The sequence below is a fragment of the Sorghum bicolor genome, chromosome 9 (genome assembly GCF_000003195.3).
Source record: "Sorghum bicolor cultivar BTx623 chromosome 9, Sorghum_bicolor_NCBIv3, whole genome shotgun sequence".
Classification (NCBI taxonomy): Eukaryota; Viridiplantae; Streptophyta; class Magnoliopsida; order Poales; family Poaceae; genus Sorghum; species Sorghum bicolor.
The window spans coordinates 1,509,367-1,534,113 of NC_012878.2; the positions used below are offsets into that span (position 1 = coordinate 1,509,367).

At 41.8% G+C, this 24,747-nt stretch overlaps 2 protein-coding genes across 2 annotated transcripts; both read right to left on the bottom strand.

The window, feature by feature from the left end:
- On the bottom strand, positions 14,862 to 15,677 carry LOC8067341 (protein transport protein Sec61 subunit beta). The gene has a single exon (XM_002440429.2). It carries the CDS (start codon positions 15,491 to 15,493, stop codon positions 15,170 to 15,172), a length of 324 nt encoding a protein of 107 aa, XP_002440474.1. The 5' UTR covers positions 15,494 to 15,677; the 3' UTR covers positions 14,862 to 15,169.
- Positions 22,284 to 23,702, bottom strand: LOC8067342 (zinc finger protein ZAT7). Its single transcript, XM_002440430.2, has one exon. It carries the CDS (start codon positions 23,280 to 23,282, stop codon positions 22,665 to 22,667), a length of 618 nt encoding a protein of 205 aa, XP_002440475.1. The 5' UTR covers positions 23,283 to 23,702; the 3' UTR covers positions 22,284 to 22,664.

A 24,747-nucleotide genomic window follows, 5' to 3' on the forward strand; every position in this document is an offset into this window, starting at 1 on the left:
AACAAGGCCCTTGTGTCCATCCATCAATATCCAAGCTCTCCTATCCCATCAACCCTCTTGAGTATACTTGGCCATGCAGCCCGCGGCCCGCTGGCCCGGCCCGCGGCCCGCTGGCCCGGCCCGCGGCACGTGGATTTGGCCCGGCCCGAGGCACGGTCCGGCCCGGTGTTGTCGTGTCCGTGCCGGCCCGGCCCGAGGCACCAGGCCGTGCCTGGGCCGTCACCTCAGCCCGTGGCACGGCCCGGGCACGGCACGACAAAGAGGCCGGCCCGGTGCGCGGCCCGGTGCCCTCCCCTCCCCCAGGCAGGCCTCCAGCGGACGGCCCACCCCCCGCTCCCCCCACCCCACGCCCCGTGGACATATAAAAGCGGCGCCCCCCCGACCCACGGCCCTCGAACCCTAACCCTAATTTAGTCATTCCGCCTCCGCCGCGCCGCACCGCAGCCCGCAGCTATTCGCCTCCCTCGCCCTCGCCTACTCCGCTCAAGGTCTCTCTTTCCGTTCCGGCCGCCTCTCCGGTCTAGATCCGTCGCCGTCTGCCGCTCCGTCCTCCACCTTGACGTCGAGTCGCCGTCGTCGACGCCTCACGACTTGAGTTCGCTAATCCCTGTCCCTTTCCCTCCTCCTTTTCCCTCATCCCCTCTCCTTCTCCGGTGAACATGTGAGTCCGTCCGTGTTCATGTAACTCACTCCACCGTCGCTCGCCGTCGTTTCTAATGACTTCTCTGTTTTTCTCACCTCTTCTTCTCCGGCACCGGGCTCCGGAGCAGGTATGTCCGAAACCCTAACCCTAACCCTAGATCTAGATTCACTTCTTTCTTCGTCGGTTTCTAATCACCTCTGTTTCTTCTTCTTGTCTTTGTTTTCTTTGCAGGTTGGTGCCTGACGCCGTGTCTTCCTCCTCTGGGGTAGACATGGCCAGGCCGCCCGCCAAGCGTCCGTTGAGGGGCGGTGCTGGGGCTGGTGGTTGGGGCCGTGGTGGGTTGGCTAGTCCGGCCGCATCCGCACCGTCCAGTGCTGGTGCTGGGCTCGCAACGCGGGTGGCGCCACCACCCAGCGATGGCGAGGACCTAGCGTTATGGCAAAAGACTAACAAAACAATGTTGTTTATGGATTTGTAGGTGCTTTTGGACTTTTTGGCAGTGGCAGACAGTGGCAATTTGTCATACCAGTCAACCAGTGAGCCAGTGAGGCAATGTAGACATACTAACATAGTGATGTTGCCATGTTGGCTGGTGGCCTGGTGTAATAGGGTAGATCTTTTGCTGTTGTATCTCTAGACAATGCTTCTGTAATTTGCCACTGATGTGAATGTGATGTAATAGGATAGAATTATGACATTGACAATTTGAGCTGGCTGCACTCTTTTTTCCTTTCTAGGGTTTCCCACAAGGGTGAGTTTTACCTAGAAAGGTTTTTAATGAGGCAGCATTGGACATAAACAGCTCATTTTGATAGAAGTTATTCCTATATCTTGTCTCTTATGTGTTGTCTGTTGTGTGTGACTGTGTGCTGTCTTATTGTCTGTTAACTGATAACTGTTATTCTGCTAATGCGTAACGGGCCAAGGGCCGGCACGGCCCGATGAAAATGGCCGTGCTTACCAGGCGGCACGGCACGGAAAAACGGCCCGTGGGCCGTGCCTTGGGCCGTAGGCCAGGCACGAGGCACGTCCATGGCACGGCACGGCGGCACGATGGCCCGCCGCAGCACGGTGTAGGCGCGGCACGGCACGGCCCGCCGGGCTGCCGGGCCGGGCCGGCACGGCCCGATGGCCATCTATACTCTTGAGAAGACAAAAGGATAACTCTACTTTTACTATAGTTGCCCTCACGCTCTGCCACTGGTCTCAGGGCTCATTTCGAGGTCTACATATGTCCTCTCGTATCGCCGCCACATCATTGATCGATCCTGAAAACAAAGTGTACCTCTGCTTTGCTTTCGATATTTTTAGATGTATTACCTCGATCTGTGAAAGAACGTAATTATAGGATGTGTGCTGATCAAAGTAATTAAAATTTGACCAAATTTATAATAATTAATATTAACATTTTTTCACTTTAAATAGTTTTTTATGAAATATATTTTATAACTAATCTAATGATATTTATTTTGTATCATGTATATTTGTACTTTTTTATATAAATTTAGCCAATTTTTAATCTATTTGACTTCTTCAAAAACGAAAATTATATATTTTTTATGGACGGAGTGAGTATCTCTCAACCTTTTTTCTTCATCTTCTTTGGAACTATTTGTTTCTTCTTTTGTTCAGAAGTCTTATTTACTAGATTTATGTTTGTCCCAAGTTTTGGTTCAATTTTTTTCCTTCGAAACATGGTCAAACTTTTTTCTTTCAGATTCGTCGTCCTGCTTAGTAAAGTTGATCATCATTTGGACCGTACCATAGAAATTGGAATGTTGTTTCCACTAGGAATTCAATGATGGTTTACCAAATTTCAATGGGATTATGGAAACCTCCAGCTGGGTGGGGGGGGGGGGAGAAAATTTAAAGTGCATATAGCGCCAATTCAAATCAAATGGGGAAAAAAATATCTCATTGGTCTCCATTTGACCATCCGTGTCGTCGCTACTTGCACGTACTGCAGCAGTTGCCAGCTGATGTACATGCCTCATGCATAGTGGTGCCCACAAGCATGCACACGTAAGCACCTCCCGTTGACTGGTCAGCTGCACGCATGCATGCCTATGTGTCAGTGGAGGAGCGAGCAGGGGGGAGAGAAAGGGCAAAAAAAAAAAAGAAATTGAACAAATTAAAGTATCACGGAAAGGGAAAAAAAACGAACAATTGCTAAGAAAGCTATGTGCTAATGCAAGTAAATCACTTTCTCTTTTTTTAACTTGGTACTAATCAGTCATTGACAGCTAATCACTCAATAATCATCATCGCTGAGGTCATAAACTCATAACTACATACTAGTAGTTTAGTAGGTAGTAGGTACAACACAAGAATTCCTTGATATCGTAGGATGGCGTAGTAGAAGATCGATCACATGCATAAATAAATATAATGTTAGTGCGGTCGTAGTGGTAGCAGCAGCTAGCTTGCGGCGAGACCCCAAGTGCTGTATGCATAAAATTATCATCACTACTGCTTGTAATGTATTTCTTAGTAAGAGAACAGAGAGAGAAGATATATATTGATCCGCTTCAGATTTGGTTATTTTGGTGTAGAGGCACTTAAGTTTATCTATCAGCTATTCAACAATGTTTTTCTCTCTCACAACAAATCAGCCAACAATACTTTCTGCCAAGGCTTATCAGCCAAACAAACTAGACGTAAATACACTTCAGTTTCACCTGCACAAGCACTATTTATAGCGTTGTATATACGTGATTTTTTCCCCTCTCCTCAAATGATCTACAAGGTCAGAAGCCAGTTTTTATTGTTTTTATTAACTTGATCGAATCAACTTCTCGTGATATTAATTGTAGCAACTTAGAAAAACGCTCGACGCAACATCATAGAAGGAAGAAGTTTTCTCGGATTGCAGAGAGTCGAGAAAAGACCTTTAAAACAACCTGCCTAAGACGCGCATACAACACACATATCTCTGTAGATAGTTACATGCACAAGCAACGAGTAACATTTATTTTTTTTCATGCAAAACCTCGGATTTGAATCCTGGTCGGCAGCAGCCTCCGTGCTATTGACGTGTTTGCTTGCTGTAGAAATTAAGCTAAAGCCGTTTTTGAAACCCTGCCAAGTAAGATAATTTTAACAATGAAACTGATCCTCGTATTTTACTATAAGCGCCGCCGCGACAACCGTCCAGGCGTATAATAATGTATACACTTACGATGATTACGTATGTATATCTATATATAATATCGATGAATATTGGCTCTTTCAGTAAAATTAAACTAACGCCGCCGGGGTGAGGTCATCATCATCAACCACACTTCTCTCTCGATCACTTTGGAGATATTTTGACCCAACCAGTGCAGGCAAGATACTTATTAGAATATGATCAGTATCTTTAGCTCGATCATCAAGTAGTAGCTAGTAACAAAAAAAGCTTATTCCCAGTCACTTTGCTGCGCGGTTTTAGCATTTTACATGTTAGTTAGTTGACGCCAGCTAGCTCAAGATATCACTCTCATGCATGCATGCTCGGTGTGGTTACTGACTTGGTAGTGATTAATTAACTGCAAGTATGATATACACGCATGTAGAGCTGACTGTCAACCAGTATCATCAAGATATTTAGCTAGTAATTAAGCACTTTCTTCGTTCGGTCAGAATCATCGTGTGGAATATTTTTATGTCCTGCTTTACTCGCACTTGGTTCATGATCATGATGATAAGATTGTGCACAGATGTGCACCTGCTTATTAGTTTCTTCTTAATAAGTCTTCTTCGTCGTCTTCTTCACATGAACATGAACATGAACATGCGCATGTTATGTATATGCAAGTGTTGCTCTGCAGAGATATATCAGATCTCATCTACAAGTAGTAAAATGCAAGCATTAACTAATAATTCACCAAAAGCTTGCTTGATCTATCTAATTATTGGGGTGAGGCGTGGAGGAGGGAATAATGAGCATTAGATTCACACTTCAATAAATAAAACAAGGATAAACTGAAACATAGATTTGTATTGTGTAATCTATTCAAGACCCATCAATACAACTTTACATATCGAGGTACATATGAAATTGGCCTGAGTAAGATCTTTGTCGTTATAATAGTTTCATAAAACATTATGTGTTTTTTCTAGTCATACAAAAATTTTACTAGAGAATGTGGGCCAATTTATCATATTTTATAGAAAGATTATATTTAATAAACAAATCCAATGATGTTATATATGACAATGATCCAAGGAAGGCATCTAAGCCCCCTTATGTTGGATAATTGGATGACAAGCTATGAAGAGACTAATGAAATTTAGTGAGCATCTTATGAGCGGATATTTATTAATTAATCCAACTAAGAAGACAAAAAGATGTTAGCAACGCTCATAAAGAAAAATGAAAATGCATGCATGTGGATAATCACTAGATATATTTAGATTTATTTCATTTTTGAAACTAAATATTACTACTATATCTTATTTACATAGGTGGCCATTTTTCCACCACCTATGTAATAATCTTATTAGGGCCAATGGGAGAAGTCCACCTCTAAAAAAATCAATTTACAGAGATAACCCTATTAAGAGGTCCGCTCGCGAGTGAAAAAGGCTCAAGACTAGTGCCACAGAACCCTAACAAGATATCATAAACCTAACCCCCTGTCACTTCCTCATGCATTCACGCTCTCTCTTTCTTAGATCCAACCCCCTCTCTCTCCAAGCGCCATCTTCGCCAACCGGAGCCTAACCTACCTCTTACTCTCCTATGGTAGGCCATCTCCTCCCCTTCATCTCTCTCTTCTCCTCCACGAGTAGTGCTAATCCATGTGCGTGGGCCTCACAATGGCAGCTAGATCCAGGACACCATGCCTCTACCAGAGCTCTGTCGCATGAATCATCTCCACCATCACTACTTCTTCCTCACTCTCTCACACACACTAGGTAGAGGCTACCATAGTGGATTAAGATGTTGTATTTGCCTCAGCAAAATCTATGGTACGAGTGAGCTAGGAGGGCTTGAGGACTAATCTATGGTGGATGGGGATGACGTCTGAGTGGGTCCTCTCTATCCTAGTGGTAAAGATATTTTACTTGGCATGCCCCGTGCATGAAGATTGTTCCACCAGGTCTGTCCTATAAAATCCCTCTACTCTTTGGTTCTTTCCTCTTATCCTACACATGACATGCAGCTGGTTAGGGCATGTACGATGCATATACAGGGGTCGTATCTAAGAGACTAGAATCTTATGTACAAACAATTAAAAAGACGGGTTATACAACCCACAGACACGAGGTCGTCTCTAAGTAGTTTAAAGCTTTGTATGTAGCCAAGATCAGTTGTGATATCAATTTGTATACCATTGTGTTGCCGTTTTAATAAATAGCACTTTTCACTTAACTGAAATTTCACACATCAAAATTCAGAAACTAAACATATACGAGCTCACATGCTAGACTGCTGAAGGTTCATCCAAGTGCAATCAAAATGTCAAGGTAACAGTAACTAAGAAAACTTAAATATTGTTATAAAAACAACTATGAAGATAGTAAATTCTTGATAATGCTATTTTCTAAACTGACAAAATTAACACTTCAGCCTGTACACGGCCATACATGTACACATGGGGTCTATAACTGGCAATGCTCCATTAACTAAAAGCAAGGATCTGTTCATACTCCAGACTAAGATAACTAAAGTCTAAACTAACATTCAGATACTTGAAACAATACGATGCAGTATTCAGAAAAACCAGATTATAGGATGTACAAACATAGGTCACACTAGAAATTGCTAATAGATACAGATAGCCTTTAGCGATGAAGAATGCATGAGAGATGACTTGAATGATTTTCATCCAAGATGTGCAGCAGAGCGTGGACAATTTTAGACAAATATGACTTGACATAAAAAGTACTGCAATGATATTGCAATGCTAAATCAAAAAATGTAGGAAATTAATCAATTTTACTCCATATCTAGAGCAGCAAGAATCATGAACCAAAATGCAAGAAACTAATCTATTTTAGTCTAGAACTAGAGCAGCAGGAAACTAAAACAAAAAAATATAGGAAATTAATTAGGTGTGAGTCTTGGCGTTGCTGATAGGGTGATCCACGCGGCAGCAAATGGTTCCGTCGATAGGGCAACAGCCAGCAGTGTAGCACCGCAGGTGCTATGGCGGTCGTAGGCCACTGGGACATCGACATCGGCGGCGAGGAGGGGTCCCGCTTGCCATCCGCTTCGGTTGCACCGCCGTTGTTGGCGGTGGAGACAGGTTCTTCCTCTTGGTCGACGACCGGTTGTGCGCCTTCGATCGAATTGACCCCCGATTTGAGGATTTGAGCTGAACAACAAGGCTTCTTCATCGGAGAAATAAGACAACTCCTTCTCGCGCTCTCATACCTGAACCTGTGCGCGCACGAGATCCACGCGCCATCAAATCTAGAAGACGAGTTGTACAACGCTGCTCAAGCCATCTGCTGTGCCTCGGAGCACGGGCCTTCTCCGTCATCTCGCGAGACACCGCCGCTTTCGTCTCCATGCCACGACAGGGTGTTTCTTACAAAAACAGCATCAAAGAGACATATTGGAGGGACCTGTTGTACATGCTCTTAGTCTGGTTGAGGTGGAGAATGATCGGATCTTGCACAACCAAAGGATGTGATCGCTCAATGGATAATGCATTCATGATACTGGAATGGTGGCTATTGGCGGTTTTGGAGCCAGTGACCAGGACATACATCATTTTTTGTTTAAATTTTTATAGTGATTTTAAAGGCGAACACAAGCACCCACCTTTGTAAATACAAACGACATAGTAATCTATATGGTTGCCCTTGTATATCTTTCCATTTATAAAGGTGTTGATTGCATTTGCAAATTCATTTTGCGCGTATCTCTAAACAGGTTCGATAGTAGTGTATATGCATATAACCTACTTTCAAGGTTGGATGCATATAGATCAATTGGAAACTTGAGTATCACCAGACATTGTGTTATGTCATTTTACTTGGCAATGCCTAGTTTTGAGATTCAAGGTGTGAATATCCCCTCACCCTTTATTTATTTCTTCCCCTCTCCCTCTTGGAGCTTATTCTTAGCAATAATTGAAAATTTGGATGAAGGATTGCAAGCTAGAATGCTACTATAATTGCAGATAAATAGTACACTTTCTCTCTAGTCTCCATAGGTCGTTTTGGGCAAATCTATAAAATCTAGGTAGGGGTTCCTCCCTCTCTCCATGCGTTGACAACGAAACAACAACAACATACAGTAAGCTTTCTCAAATGCCATACATTTGCGAACACATCAGGGACTAGAATATTGAAGTTATTAGTAGACCATTGTACCATACTGATATTTGAAATGCCATTTATCAATGAGTAAAGACTTTGCAAAATATAAAAAATGAAAAGAATACATATGAGTGACTTAAGTGATCACTACCTATCAAGCTATCTTTGAGTGGACACCAATATTAGATGAAACAAGCAACCCTAAACACAGAAGCTCCTAATAACTTACTAGCCAGTGATGATCCCCGTCAAGAAAAATGTGAGCAATGTGCACATGTCAACACCACCAGTATACAGTAACCTCTGTGCACTATGGCTGTTGCTTCTTGGCATATTGCTGTCAGTGGACCGACCACGCATCGGTCCACCGCCTTTTATTGTTGATCCAATATATATAAACTCGCATCATCGCCAACATAAGCAATGAAATCGCACATGACAGAAACACGGACAAGAAACTAAAGGCACACATCAAGTGTACGAATGATGTTAACTACATCTGTTGGCGGCATCATCACTGATAATATTAATCACCTTTGCTTGATCTCATGATCCCACCATGGGGTTGAGATCCACTAGGGATTAAGAAAATGATTCGACCGGGGACACGCGCCCGCACCATGGTTAACAGACAGATTAGGTGGCTAATTCATAAGCATTATCACTCCCTAATGAACCCTAGCTAGCTATCATACACTACCAAATCACTTGCTATGTGCTGGTGAAGGGTCACTGGGTCGAGTATAAGCACCCATCCATGCATATGGATGCATGCTAGCCTTCCAAATTAGTGTAGATTGTTGTTAGTTTGCTGCTTTATTAGTACCCTATTTTGACTTGTCTAACACATTATTACACTGTGCCCTGGCTAGGTAATGACATGTAGCAAAGGGGATAGAGTAATGTGGTGGGGAAGCAAGCATAATGTAATAATGCACGCACCACCTGTCTGAAAATGTAGCATACAAGTTCATTTTATTGGCCACCACAAGAAGGACGCAATGCCCAAAAAAATGAAGAGAGAGAAAAGAAAAGGGATCGATGCTTATTTTTGAGGCCAGGACAGCCTTAATCTGCTAGTGCTAGGGTACAAGGACTGCTTTCAGATGGGCGATTAGTTGTCAACTGATGGCACAACCAGGCAACTAAAGGCACCCATCAGCAGATCAAAGTCCACCATGTTATTCATCTGTATGTATGTGATGTCGCCTTTCGAGTGGTGTTGATGGCTTCGTCCCCGGCCCTCTAATCATCGTTGAAATGACAGGCATGTAGCAGCAGCTTAAATATATACAATGGCGGCAACTTTTCAGGGAAAGGTTGCTGGAGTAGTTAAGTGAAACATGAATCTGTGGAGCACAATTAGAACTGCCCTGTTCATCCTCTAATCATGTGTACTAGCTCGCACACATGCTGCTATGCATATGGCGTGCAGAGTGGAAAACATGTAGCTGCCACCACTGGAAACTAAATCAGAGCCTCCACTAATATAATGGAAAACTAGTGCAAAAAAAAAAATACTTGAGTCTTGGGGAAGTCCTCTTCTTTTATATTAATATACAACCATTAATCAAGGGTCAACACCCCCCTTTATTACATCAAAAAGAAACCAGACACTCTTCAACATTTTCTTTTTCATTATTAGGACATTAACAACATCATTTAGAGGACAGATGAAGCGCGGATAAACACACAATAGACGAGTTCCAAATTAAACACGAGGAAACTACTCTATCTGTTATAAACTATAAGTTATTTTGGCTTTCTAGAAACCTAAATGTAAATTATAAGTCGTTTTGGCTTTCTAGAAACCTAAATGTATCGTGTATATGTAGCTAGGTCCACATATATAGCAAAAGTTATACGTTTAAAAAAGCCAAGAAGACTTATAGTTTGGAATAAAGTAGTACTGCTTATAAGATATATCCTATTCCTTGGCAAATCAATGCATGACAAGTTTGTGCGTGTACAGTAATATAGAATAGGAGCACGCAGATAAAAAGTAGTGCGATCTTTTTGGGAGGTGGTGAGTGGTTGGCTTCCAAGAAACCAGCAGAGAAGAAAAGCTTCTTAATTAGAATCAAGCAAGCAGAGTGGTTTGCTAATCAAACAATTAGCACTAACAAGCTAAGACACAGGCAGTGATAGGCTGATTGCGATATGTACCCAGGATTAATAAGCTCTGCGCTAATCACTGGTGGGCACGTATCACATGCTAATCAACTTTTGTGATGTCGACTTGATCCTCTTGTATATCGGACGTCGTCGTCTTTGTATTGAGGAAGAAGAAGCATCGATGCAGCTCGCTTGCTTGCATGCTCAAGGCAAGGCTCGATGATTAGCTGGGCATAGGTTAATATTTTTGCAAGACACACGCGGGTGGTGCTAAAAACAATCGTGTGTTTTTTTTTCTACTTCTAGTGTAGCTACTCACATCTTCAATAAACTACCTTACATCTGGATGCATACTCATTTTTTCGTTTGTTGTATGTTGATGTATTTATTTTATTTAAGATGCTTCAAATTACAAGGCTAGTTTTGGCGGGGATCCGGTTTCTCTAAAAGGAGCTCCAGCTCTGGTGGAGGCAAGGAGCTGAAACAGTTTTGAAAAATATTTGGCCAAAATAGATTTAATGGTAGTTTTATAATAATTTATATTAAGTTTGTAAGAAGAAGCTAGAGAAATCATATTTTCACAGCTTTGGCTCCTCCAAATTCCTTGTAAGGAGGCATTTTAAGGACAATCTCAATGCATAGTTTCATGACACAGTTACCAAGAGTATAATAAACTAGATAATCGAGCCAAAAGAGTGTTATGGGGATGAAACTCCTCTGATGAAACTCCTTTATTTAATAACACTACCAAGTCAACAATTTTGCTTATATGATATCCTATTTAATGTGCATGACACTATTATAAAACATGCATTGATACTGACCTAATGGTCATTTGGTACGACTCTGGCAAGAGTTGCAAGAAACCAGAGCCATGCCAAAAAGGAGCCGTTACAATGTTAAAAAATTCAAAACGGTTTTGCTAGCTAGCTGGGCGTATTTGCATGTGCCTTTTCAGTTAGTAGAGTATTGTGCATGCTCCCACATTCTGTAGTCGACCGATCTTGTCGTGGTCCCTGCTGGGATAATAACAGGATGACAGACAGGCTTTAATTTTTGGGAGGAAAACAACTCGGACGAGATCGGGATTAGTTGGTCGAGCTCGATCTCCTTGCTGTGCCCATCTGGAACATATATACATATAACGCATCAGATGCGCATGAGCTGCATGTGTTCTCTGTCTGTCCTGCTCTGCTCCGCAGGAGGATCATGCATGCATGCATGCACGCACACCAGAGCTATACGTGCGTGCATATGTCTGTACTGCTGCAAAGAATCAGTTTGAGCGCATATTGACAGGTAAATATCACTCTCAGCTCAGGTGATTTTGTGTGTTTGATAAAAAAGAAAATCTGTTTATATAACAACTAACAGCTGAGTAATGTCAGGACAATCATCACTTAATTAATCTTTTCTACCCTTAAATGTATAAAATATCATCACTTAATTAATCTTTTCTACCCTTACATGTATAAAATAAAGCGTCCACATTAAATCTACCTCTCTCCACCTTATTTCCCTCAATCTGATCCCAACCTTGGCGCATCATCACTCTCCTCCACCACCCTTTCTAGGCTCTGGTGGCTCATTCTTCTTGTTCATCATCATCATCATCATCATCTCCCGACAATCTCTCTCGCGCCACGCCTCTCGCCCGGCTTCGGTGGCACCCAACTATCTTCACCCTTTCCCCAGCCAACCGCCTTTCCCCACTACCGGCCAGTAATGCCACTGCCGCCTCACCCTATGCCACCCCTGTGTCCACCACCACCGCTGGCCCACCTTGCTTCTCCCTTGGCACTCTAAGCCTACCAGATTTAGGTAAGCTCCTGAACCTCCCAAATCCTAACCCTAGCTTTGCTGAAGTTAGGGAATAAGACCATGTGACATCCTTGGATCGGACAAAAAAAATTTGAGTGAGAGGAAGTCTGGAATCACTTAGATTTAAATTTAGCTTTAGGCCTTGTTTAGTTCGCGAAAAATTTTGTGTTTTTTCTACTATAGCACTTTCGTTTTTATTTGACAATTATTATCTAATTATGAACTAACTAGATTCAAAAGATTCGTTTCGTAAATTACAGATAAGTTATGTAATTAGTTATCTTTTTTATCTATATTTAATGTTTCATGCATATACCGCAAGATTTAATGTAACGATGAATCTTGAAAATTTTTGAAAACTAAACAAGGCCTTACTGGAAAAGGTGATTATTTTGTGTGCTGCCTTCATGGCTTCATTCGATTTTGTATGCCAGTAATCTCTTGTCCACTCCTAGGTACCAGCACCCTTGGAATTCATGCTCAACGCGGCGCATTTACCCCTCATGCTATTATTGTCATTTTCTTCGTTCAATTCAATGCAATTTCCCAACGGCGACAGTGAATGTGAATCACACGCGCTGGAGGGAAATTATATAGGTGGGCCAATCCGGCCTTTACCTCTTCTTTGGCCCACTTGTCACACGGTGGGCCGTCCGCTTTGCGTTGCATGCGTTTCCATGGTGTGGGCCAACTGGACTCTGGGTGGCCCACTTTGCATCATCCCGTGCCGTTAATGATACGACGGTAGTTTTGTTGTATTTGCTTCCACTAAAAAAACGCAGTTGCATTTGCTCGTCAAACGTCAGCCGTCCCGTGGCCGGCAACAATCACCACAGATCAGCTAGGCCAACATTGGGCGTTCCATTTTTTTGGCAAAATAGATATTATAGTATTTTTATTTGTATTTGATAAATATTATCTAATCAATATATATACCACAAGATTTGATGTGACGAAAAATTTATAAATTTTAATACTGAAAACTTTTGAAACTTTAACTAAATTTCTAGAAACAAATGCTAAGATTAATAGTATCATTAGATTTATCATAGAATATATTTTTATAAGATGCGTATTTTATGTCACAAATGTTGTTACTCTTTTCTATAAAATTAGTCAAACTTTAAAAAAATAATTCTAAAAATCAATTCTTTCGTGAACGGAGAAAGTAGTAATGCAACCTACACACACGTGTTGTGTATATCCATCCGTGTTTTTTTAGGTACTGTGGTCCATCCGTGACAAATTTTCATGGTATTAACAGGATCAGGAGACTGAAGCCAGAAAATTACCCTCTCCTCTCCTGTAAAATCAATCTTCAAACAACTTCAAACCATCTGCCCAATGGCATGTTCCAGATTCACACTAATCTGCTTCGTGTCCCTCTACCAGTATATAATTGTTTAATAACACACCATTTCCTCTCAATTTCCATCTGCTTTATCAGTCAAAACAAACACTATAGTTTCAATACTGATGCTTCCAAATACCCAATGCCAATCCACGGGAGTTCAAAATGATATATGCATCTACCAGAGAACCAGAAGAGCGAAGAGTTCAAATGTTATCTGTATTTGTATACTACCAGATCACAGTACCTCATCAGAGGACAAAATTACCAATATAACATATTTGGCTTGCCATACCAGATGGAAAGAGTACGGATATATGACTAAGCTCAACTTCTCAAGCGACCATACCAGTGCCCCGCTAATAATCATCAAACATCTCCAGAACACAATTTTGATTACCCCCTCTTTCTTCACAATGATTTAGGCAACTATGCAAGAACTACCTTGAGGTTTATTTTACTGATAAACAGCACCATCAACAGATTTCACTCAACAGTGAACACACTTCACACATCTGCCTATGGACTAATAGCTAAGAGCCACTATTGTTCAACATCACAACTTCACTCAATACTATAGGTGAAACAGATTACACATCTAACAAGTACAGCATGACATGAAACAATCAGATGGTGACTACTAGATGTCCTGACATTTCAGATCAAACCACCATTATCCATTCATCATTTGTCCTGTCAAAGGTCCATTCATCATTTGTCCTGTCAAAAGTTGATACTGAAAAGGGCTTCTCAGTTCCCACAAGGGGAGACCACACCATCAACAGTGAAGCCATTTGATGATGCAAGTATTACTATCATCGTACTGTTATCATGAAAAACAGTGTGAACTGTGAACACTTGACCAAACATAAGTGATGGCCCATATACCCTTGCTCAATATGCTTAAACCTTAATCAAAATTGAAAACATTCTAATGATCAACTAATAGCAGCAATCAGTTCATGCCTAATGCAAAATGGAACACCTGGAGCTGTCAGATGCTTGTTAATTCTAATTTCTAGGTTTATAAATCAACCAGCAACATGTTGGAATAATCTCATGATGAATATAACTGGATTGATTTGGATCTCAGAACTGCAGTTCCAAACAGACCCTGAATAGAATCCTGAGCACACTAACATCATGTCGAATATAACTACTTGTACAACTCAATTTAGCCTATGTTCCTTGTCAGGGAATCACTCAAAGCAACATCTTCATATACATGTTCTCCCTGACCCTAATACCAGCAAGTATGATACAAGTCATAGACAACAACCGAAAACCAAGCTATAATTTCAGAACAAAAGCTTGCTGGGGAAAAAAACACACTGACTAATTATAGGAGCACAGCATGATGTAGAATTATGGTGGTTGCTAGAGCCGAAAACCAAGCTACAATTTCAGAACAAAACCTTGCTGAAAAAAAGAACACTAACAAATTATAGGAGCACAGGATGATGTGGAATTACGGTGGTTGCAGGCTAGCAGGTAAGGTGATAGGTGAAGCAAGATCTTCGTGACCTACTTACCAGAACAGGCAAGAGAAACAATGAAATCGAACTCTCTAGTTAGGTAATAATCAAACACTGGTGAGTGAAGAAAGTAACTGATGGAGCAACAGACACCGGACCACATGTAATTTAGGAAGATGCACATGTATAGCTAGTGATCTCAGAAGCAGAATTAGAAGGAATTAGGCATAATTATTCCAGTAATAATTCTCATAATAAGCTGAATTAGAAGGAAAATAACAGAAAGGGCACCATTAAGTTGACATGTAGGGTTTTTTCACTCATTCATCTGCAGATCTAGCTGAGATCTAACTCGAGAAAGTAAGGATTCAAGCAAAAGCTAGGCAACACAACAAGCTGGGCGTCTCGCCATACATAATTCACCATCCAAAAACCCGTCTGATCTGGTACTGTTGTGATCTGGATCCACAAAGAGAGCGGTGGGATCGGATCGGATGGGATGGGATCGGATCACGCGGAGGCGGCGGCCGTGCGGGAGCGGTAGAGCTTGCCGAAGATGTGGAGCGCGGTGACGAAGCCGATGAAGCAGAGCGACATGACGAGCACCATGGTGGGCGAGAGGCGGAGGCCGGGGGCCTCGTCGGTGTAGAAGCGGAGCATGTTGCTCCCGCCGCCACCCGAGAAGCCGCCTCCCCCGGCGGACGAGGTGGCGCGGCGGCGTCGCATCCCTGCGGCCGCCGCGGCCGTGCCCCGCGGCCCGACGGTGGCCGGGCGCGCGCCTGCGCCCGCGCCGCCGCCGACGGAGGACTGCGACTGCGAGGATGAGCGGGCCATAGGTACGTGGGTGGCTGGCTGGCTGCGAGCGTCGGGATCTGTGGCACGAGGCGGAGGATGAGGGGAGGAGGGATCGGGATCTGCGGCGCTTATGCTCCTCCCGCTGGCTGCTTGCTTCGTCGTCGTCGGAAGGAGTCGCCGAGTCGGGAGGGGATAAGCTCTGCTCGGGTGGGGTCGGGGTCGCGGGATGGATGGGCAGGTTGTTGCCGTGCCCGTGCCGCTGCTCTCCTTGATGGGCCGTATCCAACCTGTGGAGACGTGTCGGCCCACGTACTCGTAATTAATTGCTAAAATTCGCAAAACCCAGCCCACGAGACCCAGATCGGCCGGAAAGCTTCGCTACTCGAGCGCTATTTCGGCCCATGCGAGCGCGGCCCACGCATATCCCACCGAGCTTTTGCGCGAGTGCGTACGTTCAGGGCGACGTACGGATGACGGTGGGCGCATTCCTTCATCAGGTAATAAGGTACGTAGATGTTTCTCATTTTGTTGCTTTTCTTATTTTTATGTTTCTTTTCTTCTATGGGTTTCTATTCATATTTTTATTTCTTTATTTTTTCTAATTTTTATTTTAGTTTTTTCTTAATTTTTTTGTGTTTATGTTTTTTGTGTTTCATTTTCCTTTCGTCCATTCCTTTTCCTTTTTCCTTTTCTTTTTCCTTTTATGTTTTTATTCTCATGATATGTTCTATGGTGCATTTTAGGTTGTTCTACTATTAGTATTATGCTTTATTATTCTCTCCACCTTGTTTCCATTTTTTATTATTTTTATTTTTTGATTCATTTTTATTTATTTATTTATTTATTTATTTTTCCACTGTTATATAGTTCAGGGGATTAAAATCCGGTTTTGGAAAGTTCAGAGGTAGAAAACCCGGTTTTATAGTTCAGGGGATTAAGAAGTCCATCCTATATAGTTATGGGAGTTATATAGACTGTTTTTTATAGATAAAGGAGAGGCCATATGGTTTCGTCAAGGGTAGAAAATCCGGTTTTATACTTTCAGGGGATTAAGAAATCCACCCTATATAGTTGTGTTCTGATAGATAAATTAGGGGCCATATGGTTTGGACAAATAAGACGCCACCACTGAGGCCCACACCCTTTTCCCCTTGACGTTGTCGCTACCTAGGGTCCCCTGCCTCCTCCTTCCTCTCTAGCAAGTCTGCCGATGGCAATGCAAGAACAGGGGACTCATCTCTTGTTCACATTAGTTTTAGACCTAATTGGTTTAGGTTTTATCTAGATAAATCTACCATAAATTTTAGATGATTTATGGTTGAAATATTTTTATTTGTAATAATTTCGTTGATTGTCATGGCATGATCACTGTTGTAGGCATTAATTTAATCAGCAAACGGCCAATTCGTGGTAATCAAAGGATGGGTCCTCTTGGCACTCCCAATGAGTACAACTAATCTGGGTCATTGATCTCGTCAATGGTCGTGAAGAGAAAATCAAGGATTTATTATGAAACTCTAGTCTATGTTGTACTCACCGATGTAAGTGCCAGCATTCTTTATCGATTTAGATACATTTTGAACTGGTTATAGAACATTAGATCTTGTAGCATGTCTAATGTTTTATGGTTGACCATTAGATTCGTCATAAGGATTGTACTTTGCCTCCGATATTCAACAAGGTCCCATTCATCTAGAACATCGATTGTGTCGAGAAATTAAAAATAATATTATATATTTTTTTATTTCAGATTCTTTCATATGAAGTTAGAGATATACTGTGCCAAAATTTAGGGCCTATTTGGCATAGCTTACAATAGTTTTATGAGCTATCGTGAGTTGTTTCTTTTTGTGAAATATTTATTTTTAAAACAGCTTCATAAGTGAAGTTGTTTTTCTTCTTATCTCACAAAGATATGAGTTGTGATGAAGCTTAAAAAATTAGCTTATCCTAGCTCTCTCCCTCATTTCTCTGTCTTATCCAAGCATGAAGTTGTTCGTGAAACTGTTTTGCCAAACAATCTTTTAAAAACATCTCAACTTGATCTAGAAAGTTACTCATAAAGTTATTTTAAAAAAAACAGCAGTGAAGCTATGCTGTGCTAAACATAACCTTAATATACTTCCATCTAAAAGAAAGAAAAAAAGATAGATAGAGAGGCCCCTTGGAAGGATGCGGGAGGGAAAACATCAAAAATGGTTGAGCCAAAATCCGGTTTCCATATCTTCGTTGGGCCTCTTGTCAAACTGTGGGCCGTCCGTTTTGCGTTGTGTCTCTGTACGTGGCGCGGACTCTGGTAGCCCACTTTGCAGTCCGTGCCGTTCACGATGTAACGATGACCGACGACTACCTGCGGCTGGCTGCTACTGTCTGGACTCGATCTGACCAGCCAACAAATACCGTGCCATTCAGCTTGAGCCTCTCAATTGACCATTGATTTTTTTTCTATAGTTAGATCGAGCCATCACAAAATAAAAAGTTTAGCCTAGACCCAAATTGGCTGCCAGCAATATGCATGCTTGCTGTGCTAGCTGATCCCTAGGGTATGGCCCCCTTGTTGAACGCTGAGTATTCGATATTTCTTATTTAGGCCTTTCATCCTAACAACCAAAAACTTTTGAAGATTATTCGTCACATCAAATCTTGTGGCACATGCATTGAGCATTAAATATAGTTAAAAACTAAAACTAATTACACAGTTTGTCTGTAAATCGAGAGATGAATCTTTTGAGTCCAGTTAATCCATAATTAAACAATAATTTTTAAAATAAAAACGAAAGTGCTACAGTACTCAAAACCAAAAAAAATCGGAAGTAAACAAGGCCTTACTGTTTTTAACAATAATATCAATATTTATTTGCCAAATCTTAATTAAAATGAGTCACCTACTCTCAATTGACGAATTTGTTTTCCATTGATTAGCTCAGCTAGGAAGATATCTCATTTCCTTGGATATCACTGCAGAGTAGTTCCCACAAGCCTCTTTGTAGGGTGAAGAGTAGCACAAGCCAAAGCATCATCATCATCATCAAGAAGAATTTCCACTTTTCATAGCCACATGTACGTAACGTCAACGAAGAACGGCGACTGGTAACCAGTTAGCATATATACGACCTTCTTCGTCTGCTTCTGCTACATTTGCCTATATATGATTGTCACATATATACTTGAGAGGTTTCTCACGCAATTCAACCTCACACAAAAGTTCGAGAGCATTAAAATAAGGTATTGTGGATCCTTTTCAGTTGTGTCAAGCAACTAAAAAGGCAAAAGTTCACACGGCCACCGGAGTACTTAATTAATTCATAGCTAATAAATACCTCATCCCAAACCTGAGTGCCAAGAACACCGATATATTACAACAATGATTTGCATCTTGAGCATGAAGTGTCCTTCCGTCTCTGAAATATTAATCAACTTTAGAGTTGTCTTAAATTAAACTATTTTTAAAATTTAACCGAATTAATTAAAAATAAGAAGATTTATGAAAACAAATTAGTATCATTACATACATTATAAGATACATTTTTATATATGCTTATTTGATGTCATAAACATTTGTGCTCTTTTGTATAAATTCTGTCAAACATAAAAATGTTTGACTTAAGATAACTATACAAATTTATTCATTCAAAGATGGAAAGGAATGTAAAAATGCCGGCGGTATATGATGGCTTCAGCAAACCAACAACACATCACACATGGATTAATTAAACAAAATTTGTGTCTCTGCTTGCTGATTGATGACTTGGCAAAACAAAGAGAACAGCTGCAGTTCTCCACATCGTACATACACTACTTTACATGCATGCATGCATATTCTACACCTGCAACTGCAAGAGTTGCACTGGAATTTTGCTTCCCTATATACTAGTTGTTTTTAGCAAGAGGTGATAGCACACATTATAGCCACCATCTAATAATCTATACCCCAGGCCTCAAGATTCGCTGTAGCCGCAGCTGATTCATTTCCTAATATATAGCGCATGATGACACGGAGAGAGCTATACACATGAGTGAGAAATCTCTTTCTCATCTATAGTTGTAATTAAGTTTGTTTTAATTTGACAAAAGCTGAAAGCTCTGAGCTCACACTACTGTTTTATTAATTAGAAAACTAGCTACGGATGCTCTGCATTTGTCAACAAATGTGCTCATCTTTACCTCACCCTGCTCGCCAACACCTAGCGTAACAGTTACATGTAGCGTTTTCAACCATTTCACAGCGAATAAAAAATTAACGACGGTAACAACAAGAACCAAATTAATGCAAGGTTCAACACCCCGCCCCCTTTTTTTTGCGAGCAGTACTGTCAACTTTCGTAGGCAGCACCATATAATATGATTATCCAAAGTGGAGATTAGGATTTATTATTTCATCATATATAGAGTTCTAGCGTCATGGCATTGTTTATTAGTATGTTTTCGTTTTAACTTCCCTTTTCCAGTGTGTAGAAAACCAATTTTTAATGAAAGATGAACAAAATCTGAAGAGACGCAACGAAGAAGAAGAAACTCATTAAACCAGAAATTAGATGCTGCAAATAGTAGGAGTATAATATACTGAATACGATTTCACCATGTCGACATTGCATGTATTGTATTGTATTGCTCTGAATGCCGTCAGCTGTCAGCTGCGTGCGCGTACATGACCGGTTGGATACTGTGATCAGGTGAACCGTGAATCTCAATGCATCAAGTTTTTTTTTTCTTTTTCTTTTTTAAAAAATAGAGATATAGGGTTTGTTTGGTTTCTCTTGCTAAATTTTAGTCAGGTAAAACTATTTTAGTTATTCTTAGGTGACTAGCGGAACTAAACTATTTTACTTCTTTTTTCAAGGCCCTGTTTGATCCCCTTGTTAAAAATTAGCCAACTAAAATTATTTTAGCTACTCTTATTGGGTGACTAGTAGGACTAAACTATTTTAGCATCTTTTTAGTCACTGTATTTAAAAGTTTAGCTACTAAAGTGACTAAAATTTAGCTGGCTAAAATTTAGTTAGGGGGACCAAACAAGCTAGTGTGTATAAAAGTTTAGCTACTAAAGTGAATAAAGTTTAGTTGGCTAAATTTAGCAAGAGCAACCAAACAAACCCATAATTAAGGAATGCATGCTACAGGTCTGCCTCACACAGTCACACGTACTACTACGTACTGCTAGCTGCTGCAAACTTTTTTTCTTTCCTTTTTTTTCGAGAAGAAGCTGCTGCAGACTAAATTGACAACCTTGAGTGTATGCGAGATCACCCAAACCTCAAATAGTGATAATTAATAAAGAACAACAAATAAAGTCTTCCTTCCACCTTCTTGCAAGCCCTATGTTTGATTGTTGAGTCTTCCCTAGTTTTAGTTTTTGTCTAACTTCTCTAACATTATTAACCAGGGTTATAGAGAAAAAAAATACACCAATAGTAAAAAGCCATATATATTAGTTCCATTGAATCCACTATAAAATCTGTCTTCGTATATAGTACATTAATTTAGTATATAGGTATTAATATATTAATTTAGTCAAAGCTACATAAGTTTAACTTATGATAAAACTAAAATGACCTACATTTGGATTGCATTCATCAGTAAAAGAGAATAGTTGAGCTTTGAGGACATTGACTTGGAACATTTGACAACTGGAACACCTGTTTTGGTTGTGTGCCAAGGATATACTCCAATATCAGCTGGTTGCTCTTTTTTTTTTTTGAAAGATCCGGTTACCCAGCGTTATGTAATAAGAAGCAGATTACAGAGTTTGCTTCTTTACATGCACGAGGGGCGTGCCCCAGCACAGGAGACTGCTGTGCGTCGGGTGAAAGTACTGCAGGTAGGTTGCTCAAATGTAGAGCCTGGAGAAATGCATTTCTTGGTTTGAAGAGTTCACCCTGAAGATCCTTGATTTACTACCGTGACAGGGATTCAGGATTTCAAGATAAAACTATATGTTTTTTTTTCGAGACCACGCCACTCCGTGTTTTTCATTAAGCAGGAGAAAGTTCAAACAACCAGCAAACTAAACAACAACAACGCAAAGTGCGCAAGCAAATGGTAACAACCGGTTACCAAGGCGCTAAACAAAAGCACAACCGACACCCCAGACAAAAGAAGGAAGGGAGTTACAACTATGAAACCAGAAGCTTCAAGAACTGCTCAAAAGGACGCCCAGATGGCTGCACCCAGCCGACACCCACGTCGCTGCCTCCTGGAATAAAGATTCAACCAAGCCAGGAGCTGAGGTAGGAACCTTGTTGAAGGTCCGAGAATTTCTTTCCTTCCATAGGTTCCAGCCAATTAGAAAGACCAAGGAATCGAAGCCTCTGCGCAGCGTCTTAGGAAGAACTTTTCGAACACGCAGCCACCAGCCAAGCACCGGCTCCTCAGCAACGCTAAAAAGACCCAGGAGGTGGAGCCTATCAAGGCAAAGATGCCAAACCTCGCGACTAAAAACTATATGTAGAACTATACTTGAATATGTTAACTATATATAGAACTATCTTGAATATAGATAAGATATAAGAGGAACACTCATAGATGTCACTCTGGGCTGAGGCAGGTATACAGTATCTAGTAGCAATATACTATAATAGCTTTTTTTTTCCCTAACAGTGTTTATATACAGAGTTCAGTCTCTTTCTGGAGTAACTACTCAGATCAACTTTCTTAACGATAATAATCACATTATAATATGCAGAGAAAATACTAGCCTCACAAATAAAAGCAAATTAAACAGAAAGACCTTTGATCGATTTCGACGTCAAGTATCGCAGATTCAACTCATGTGTTATGTCAGCTAAGATACTAAAAGTGGCAACTTGACATATACAGAGTCAGGATTACCAACTGAAGAAAGCCACAAGCTCTCTAAATATATCTTACTCAGATTAAATAATTATATCGATCAAAGCCATTTGACCAAAGGGTTTTTATCTATAATAACATGAAACCCATGGTAAATCAGCTAGCTTTGGTGGCAAATTAGCCCTCCAAATTATCCACCAAGCAGCTCAAAGACACCCCAAAACCTTCATGCACATCATCATCCATGCATTCATGAATCATGATGCATTAGGCACCTTCATTCTACTATTGCTACAAAATGTGGATTTCTCCCCTCCACGCAGAAGCAAATGGAGAAGAAGATTCCAGAGAAAAAAAACGGAGGCCGGCCGGTGCACCAGTAGTACGTGGCAGGGAGAAGAATCATGGAGCTTGGTGGTATCTAGTAGCCAAGGCAGTCGACGGCCATGGTGCCAGTGTCGAGGAACTGATGGAACGTGATCCCACCGGCGGCGGCGGCGGCATTAATGTGGCCGCACTCCACCTCGGCGTCGCAGCCGTCGTCGTCGCAGGGCGGGTGGTTGAGGTCGAGCCACAGCCCGCCGGGCTTGACGCCGCCGTGGCCGTGGTCGTGGTGGATGATGCCGACGACGTCGCCGTCCGGCTTCTTGTCGACGACGATCCTCGTCGTCGCCGGCGGTGGCATGGGCATGCCGCCCGTCATGGCGCGGTGGCGCCTCATGTGGCCGCCGAGGGCCTGGCCGATGGCGAACTCGAGGCCGCAGATGGAGCAGCCGTGCAGCTTGGGCTTGGCGAGCGCGGGGTCGCCGTCCCCGTCCAGCCGCGGCTTCTTGTGGCTGGCGCGGTGGCCGCCCAGCGCCTGGAACGACGGGAACACGCGGTTGCACGTCTTGCACACGAACACCCGCTCCGGCGCCGCCCCGTCGCCGCGCCCGGCGGCGATCACCGGCAGCGGCAGCGACTGGTCCTGGCCGTGCGAGTGTGACATGAGCATCAGCACGCGCGCCATCTCGCTCTCCTGCACTGCAAACCTCTTCATCAAATGATTGCACTCGTCGATCAGCTTGTTCTTGCCGGTGAATAATCAGCTGAACTACTCGATCTCGATTAGAAGCTAACAAGATATATATATATATCTGATCTGAATGAAGAAGAAGCAGATCACGGAGCAGGCGTATTTATAGGCTGAGCATTGCAAATGCGAAGCATAAACTAATAGACCAACCACCAATGGGTGTCAGTTACTCACTTCTATAACTATTAGCTAGGCTGAAATAAAGGATTAAAATAAACAAATCACAAGTTGGCTTTCGAAGGAGACGAAGAAACAGTTGGCTTTTGAAAGGATTAAAATAAATCATGGAGTTGTTTTATGCCGATTCGCAGCGAGCTCTGCCTCTGACAGAAGATGAGCTGCTGCAGTAGCGACGATGATTGGGCACAGAGCCAAACGGCGTCGATTCTCGCCGAGTCGACGCCGTGTTTTGCAAGCTTTGATGCAGCGGCAGCATGCTGCATGCATGATTGATGCATGTGTATAGTAATTACAGGGGCAAAGCAAAACTCATCTGCTGGTGCCTTAATAAACTGTTAAAAAAATAATTGAGTAGGAGGGACGGAACGGAATCTTCGGCTGAGGGATCAGAGCAGGACTGTTACTGACTCAGCTGCTGACTTTTGCAGTTCATGACTTCTATATTAGGGCTTGTAGATTCCGTCCGGTCAATGGCTTACGTCTCTGGAAACCTGTCCTGTTCTTGTACAAATTAATCCTCTGAAATCTTTTGGATAAGATACTCTGATCGAGAGGATGGACTACATATCAAGGATCTCTTTTTCTATGTTTTATAACCAATAGCTTTCATATTCAGTCTCTGAATTGCCATCCAAAATGCTAGTAGAAATCAATCTAGTAGCAAGAACAGTTGTTTCATATTTTATACCATACGTACAAGGCAACTACTGTAGCTATCAACAAGAAAGCTTCAATTCACAATCCAGAGAGTAGAAACAATGACGAGATGGTTATTTTCTTCTGAAGGAAGTGTTCTTAAGCCACGGTTGGGACATCCAACACTTTTAGAAGCCTAGACTGCTGGACTGCTGAAACTGAACTTAGAGCCCTTGCTTGATCTCAGTCCAAATCACAGAAAAATGGCATGGATCTTTATTCCAACTAGGAAGCAATATATTGCTGTGAACATACTGTGTCCCACTGAATTATAACTTACAATAACCCTGCAGACATCCTCTGTCAGTTCAGTTTTTTTAAGACAACTGGGCCAATACGCCAAGAGAAAACACAAAAAGATTACACCGCCATGCTTACAAAGGCACATATGTATGTGCGTATACATATATTTATCCAGCTTGATCAATGACGAGATCGCTAAGCGTCTCATCGCGGCTCCAAATGACGCATTAATAAATAGTGACTTGCATCTGGTCGCTTGATCCCCCTTTGTTATGAGTTCTGACCTCATAACACTGCTGCTGCTAGTACT

What these genes read in the sequence shown, in the direction of transcription:
- LOC8067342 (XM_002440430.2), bottom strand. Translation starts at nt 23,282, where the DNA reads ATGAAGAGGTTTGCAGTGCAGGAGAGCGAGATGGCGCGCGTGCTGATG.
- LOC8067341 (XM_002440429.2), bottom strand. Translation starts at nt 15,493, where the DNA reads ATGGCCCGCTCATCCTCGCAGTCGCAGTCCTCCGTCGGCGGCGGCGCG.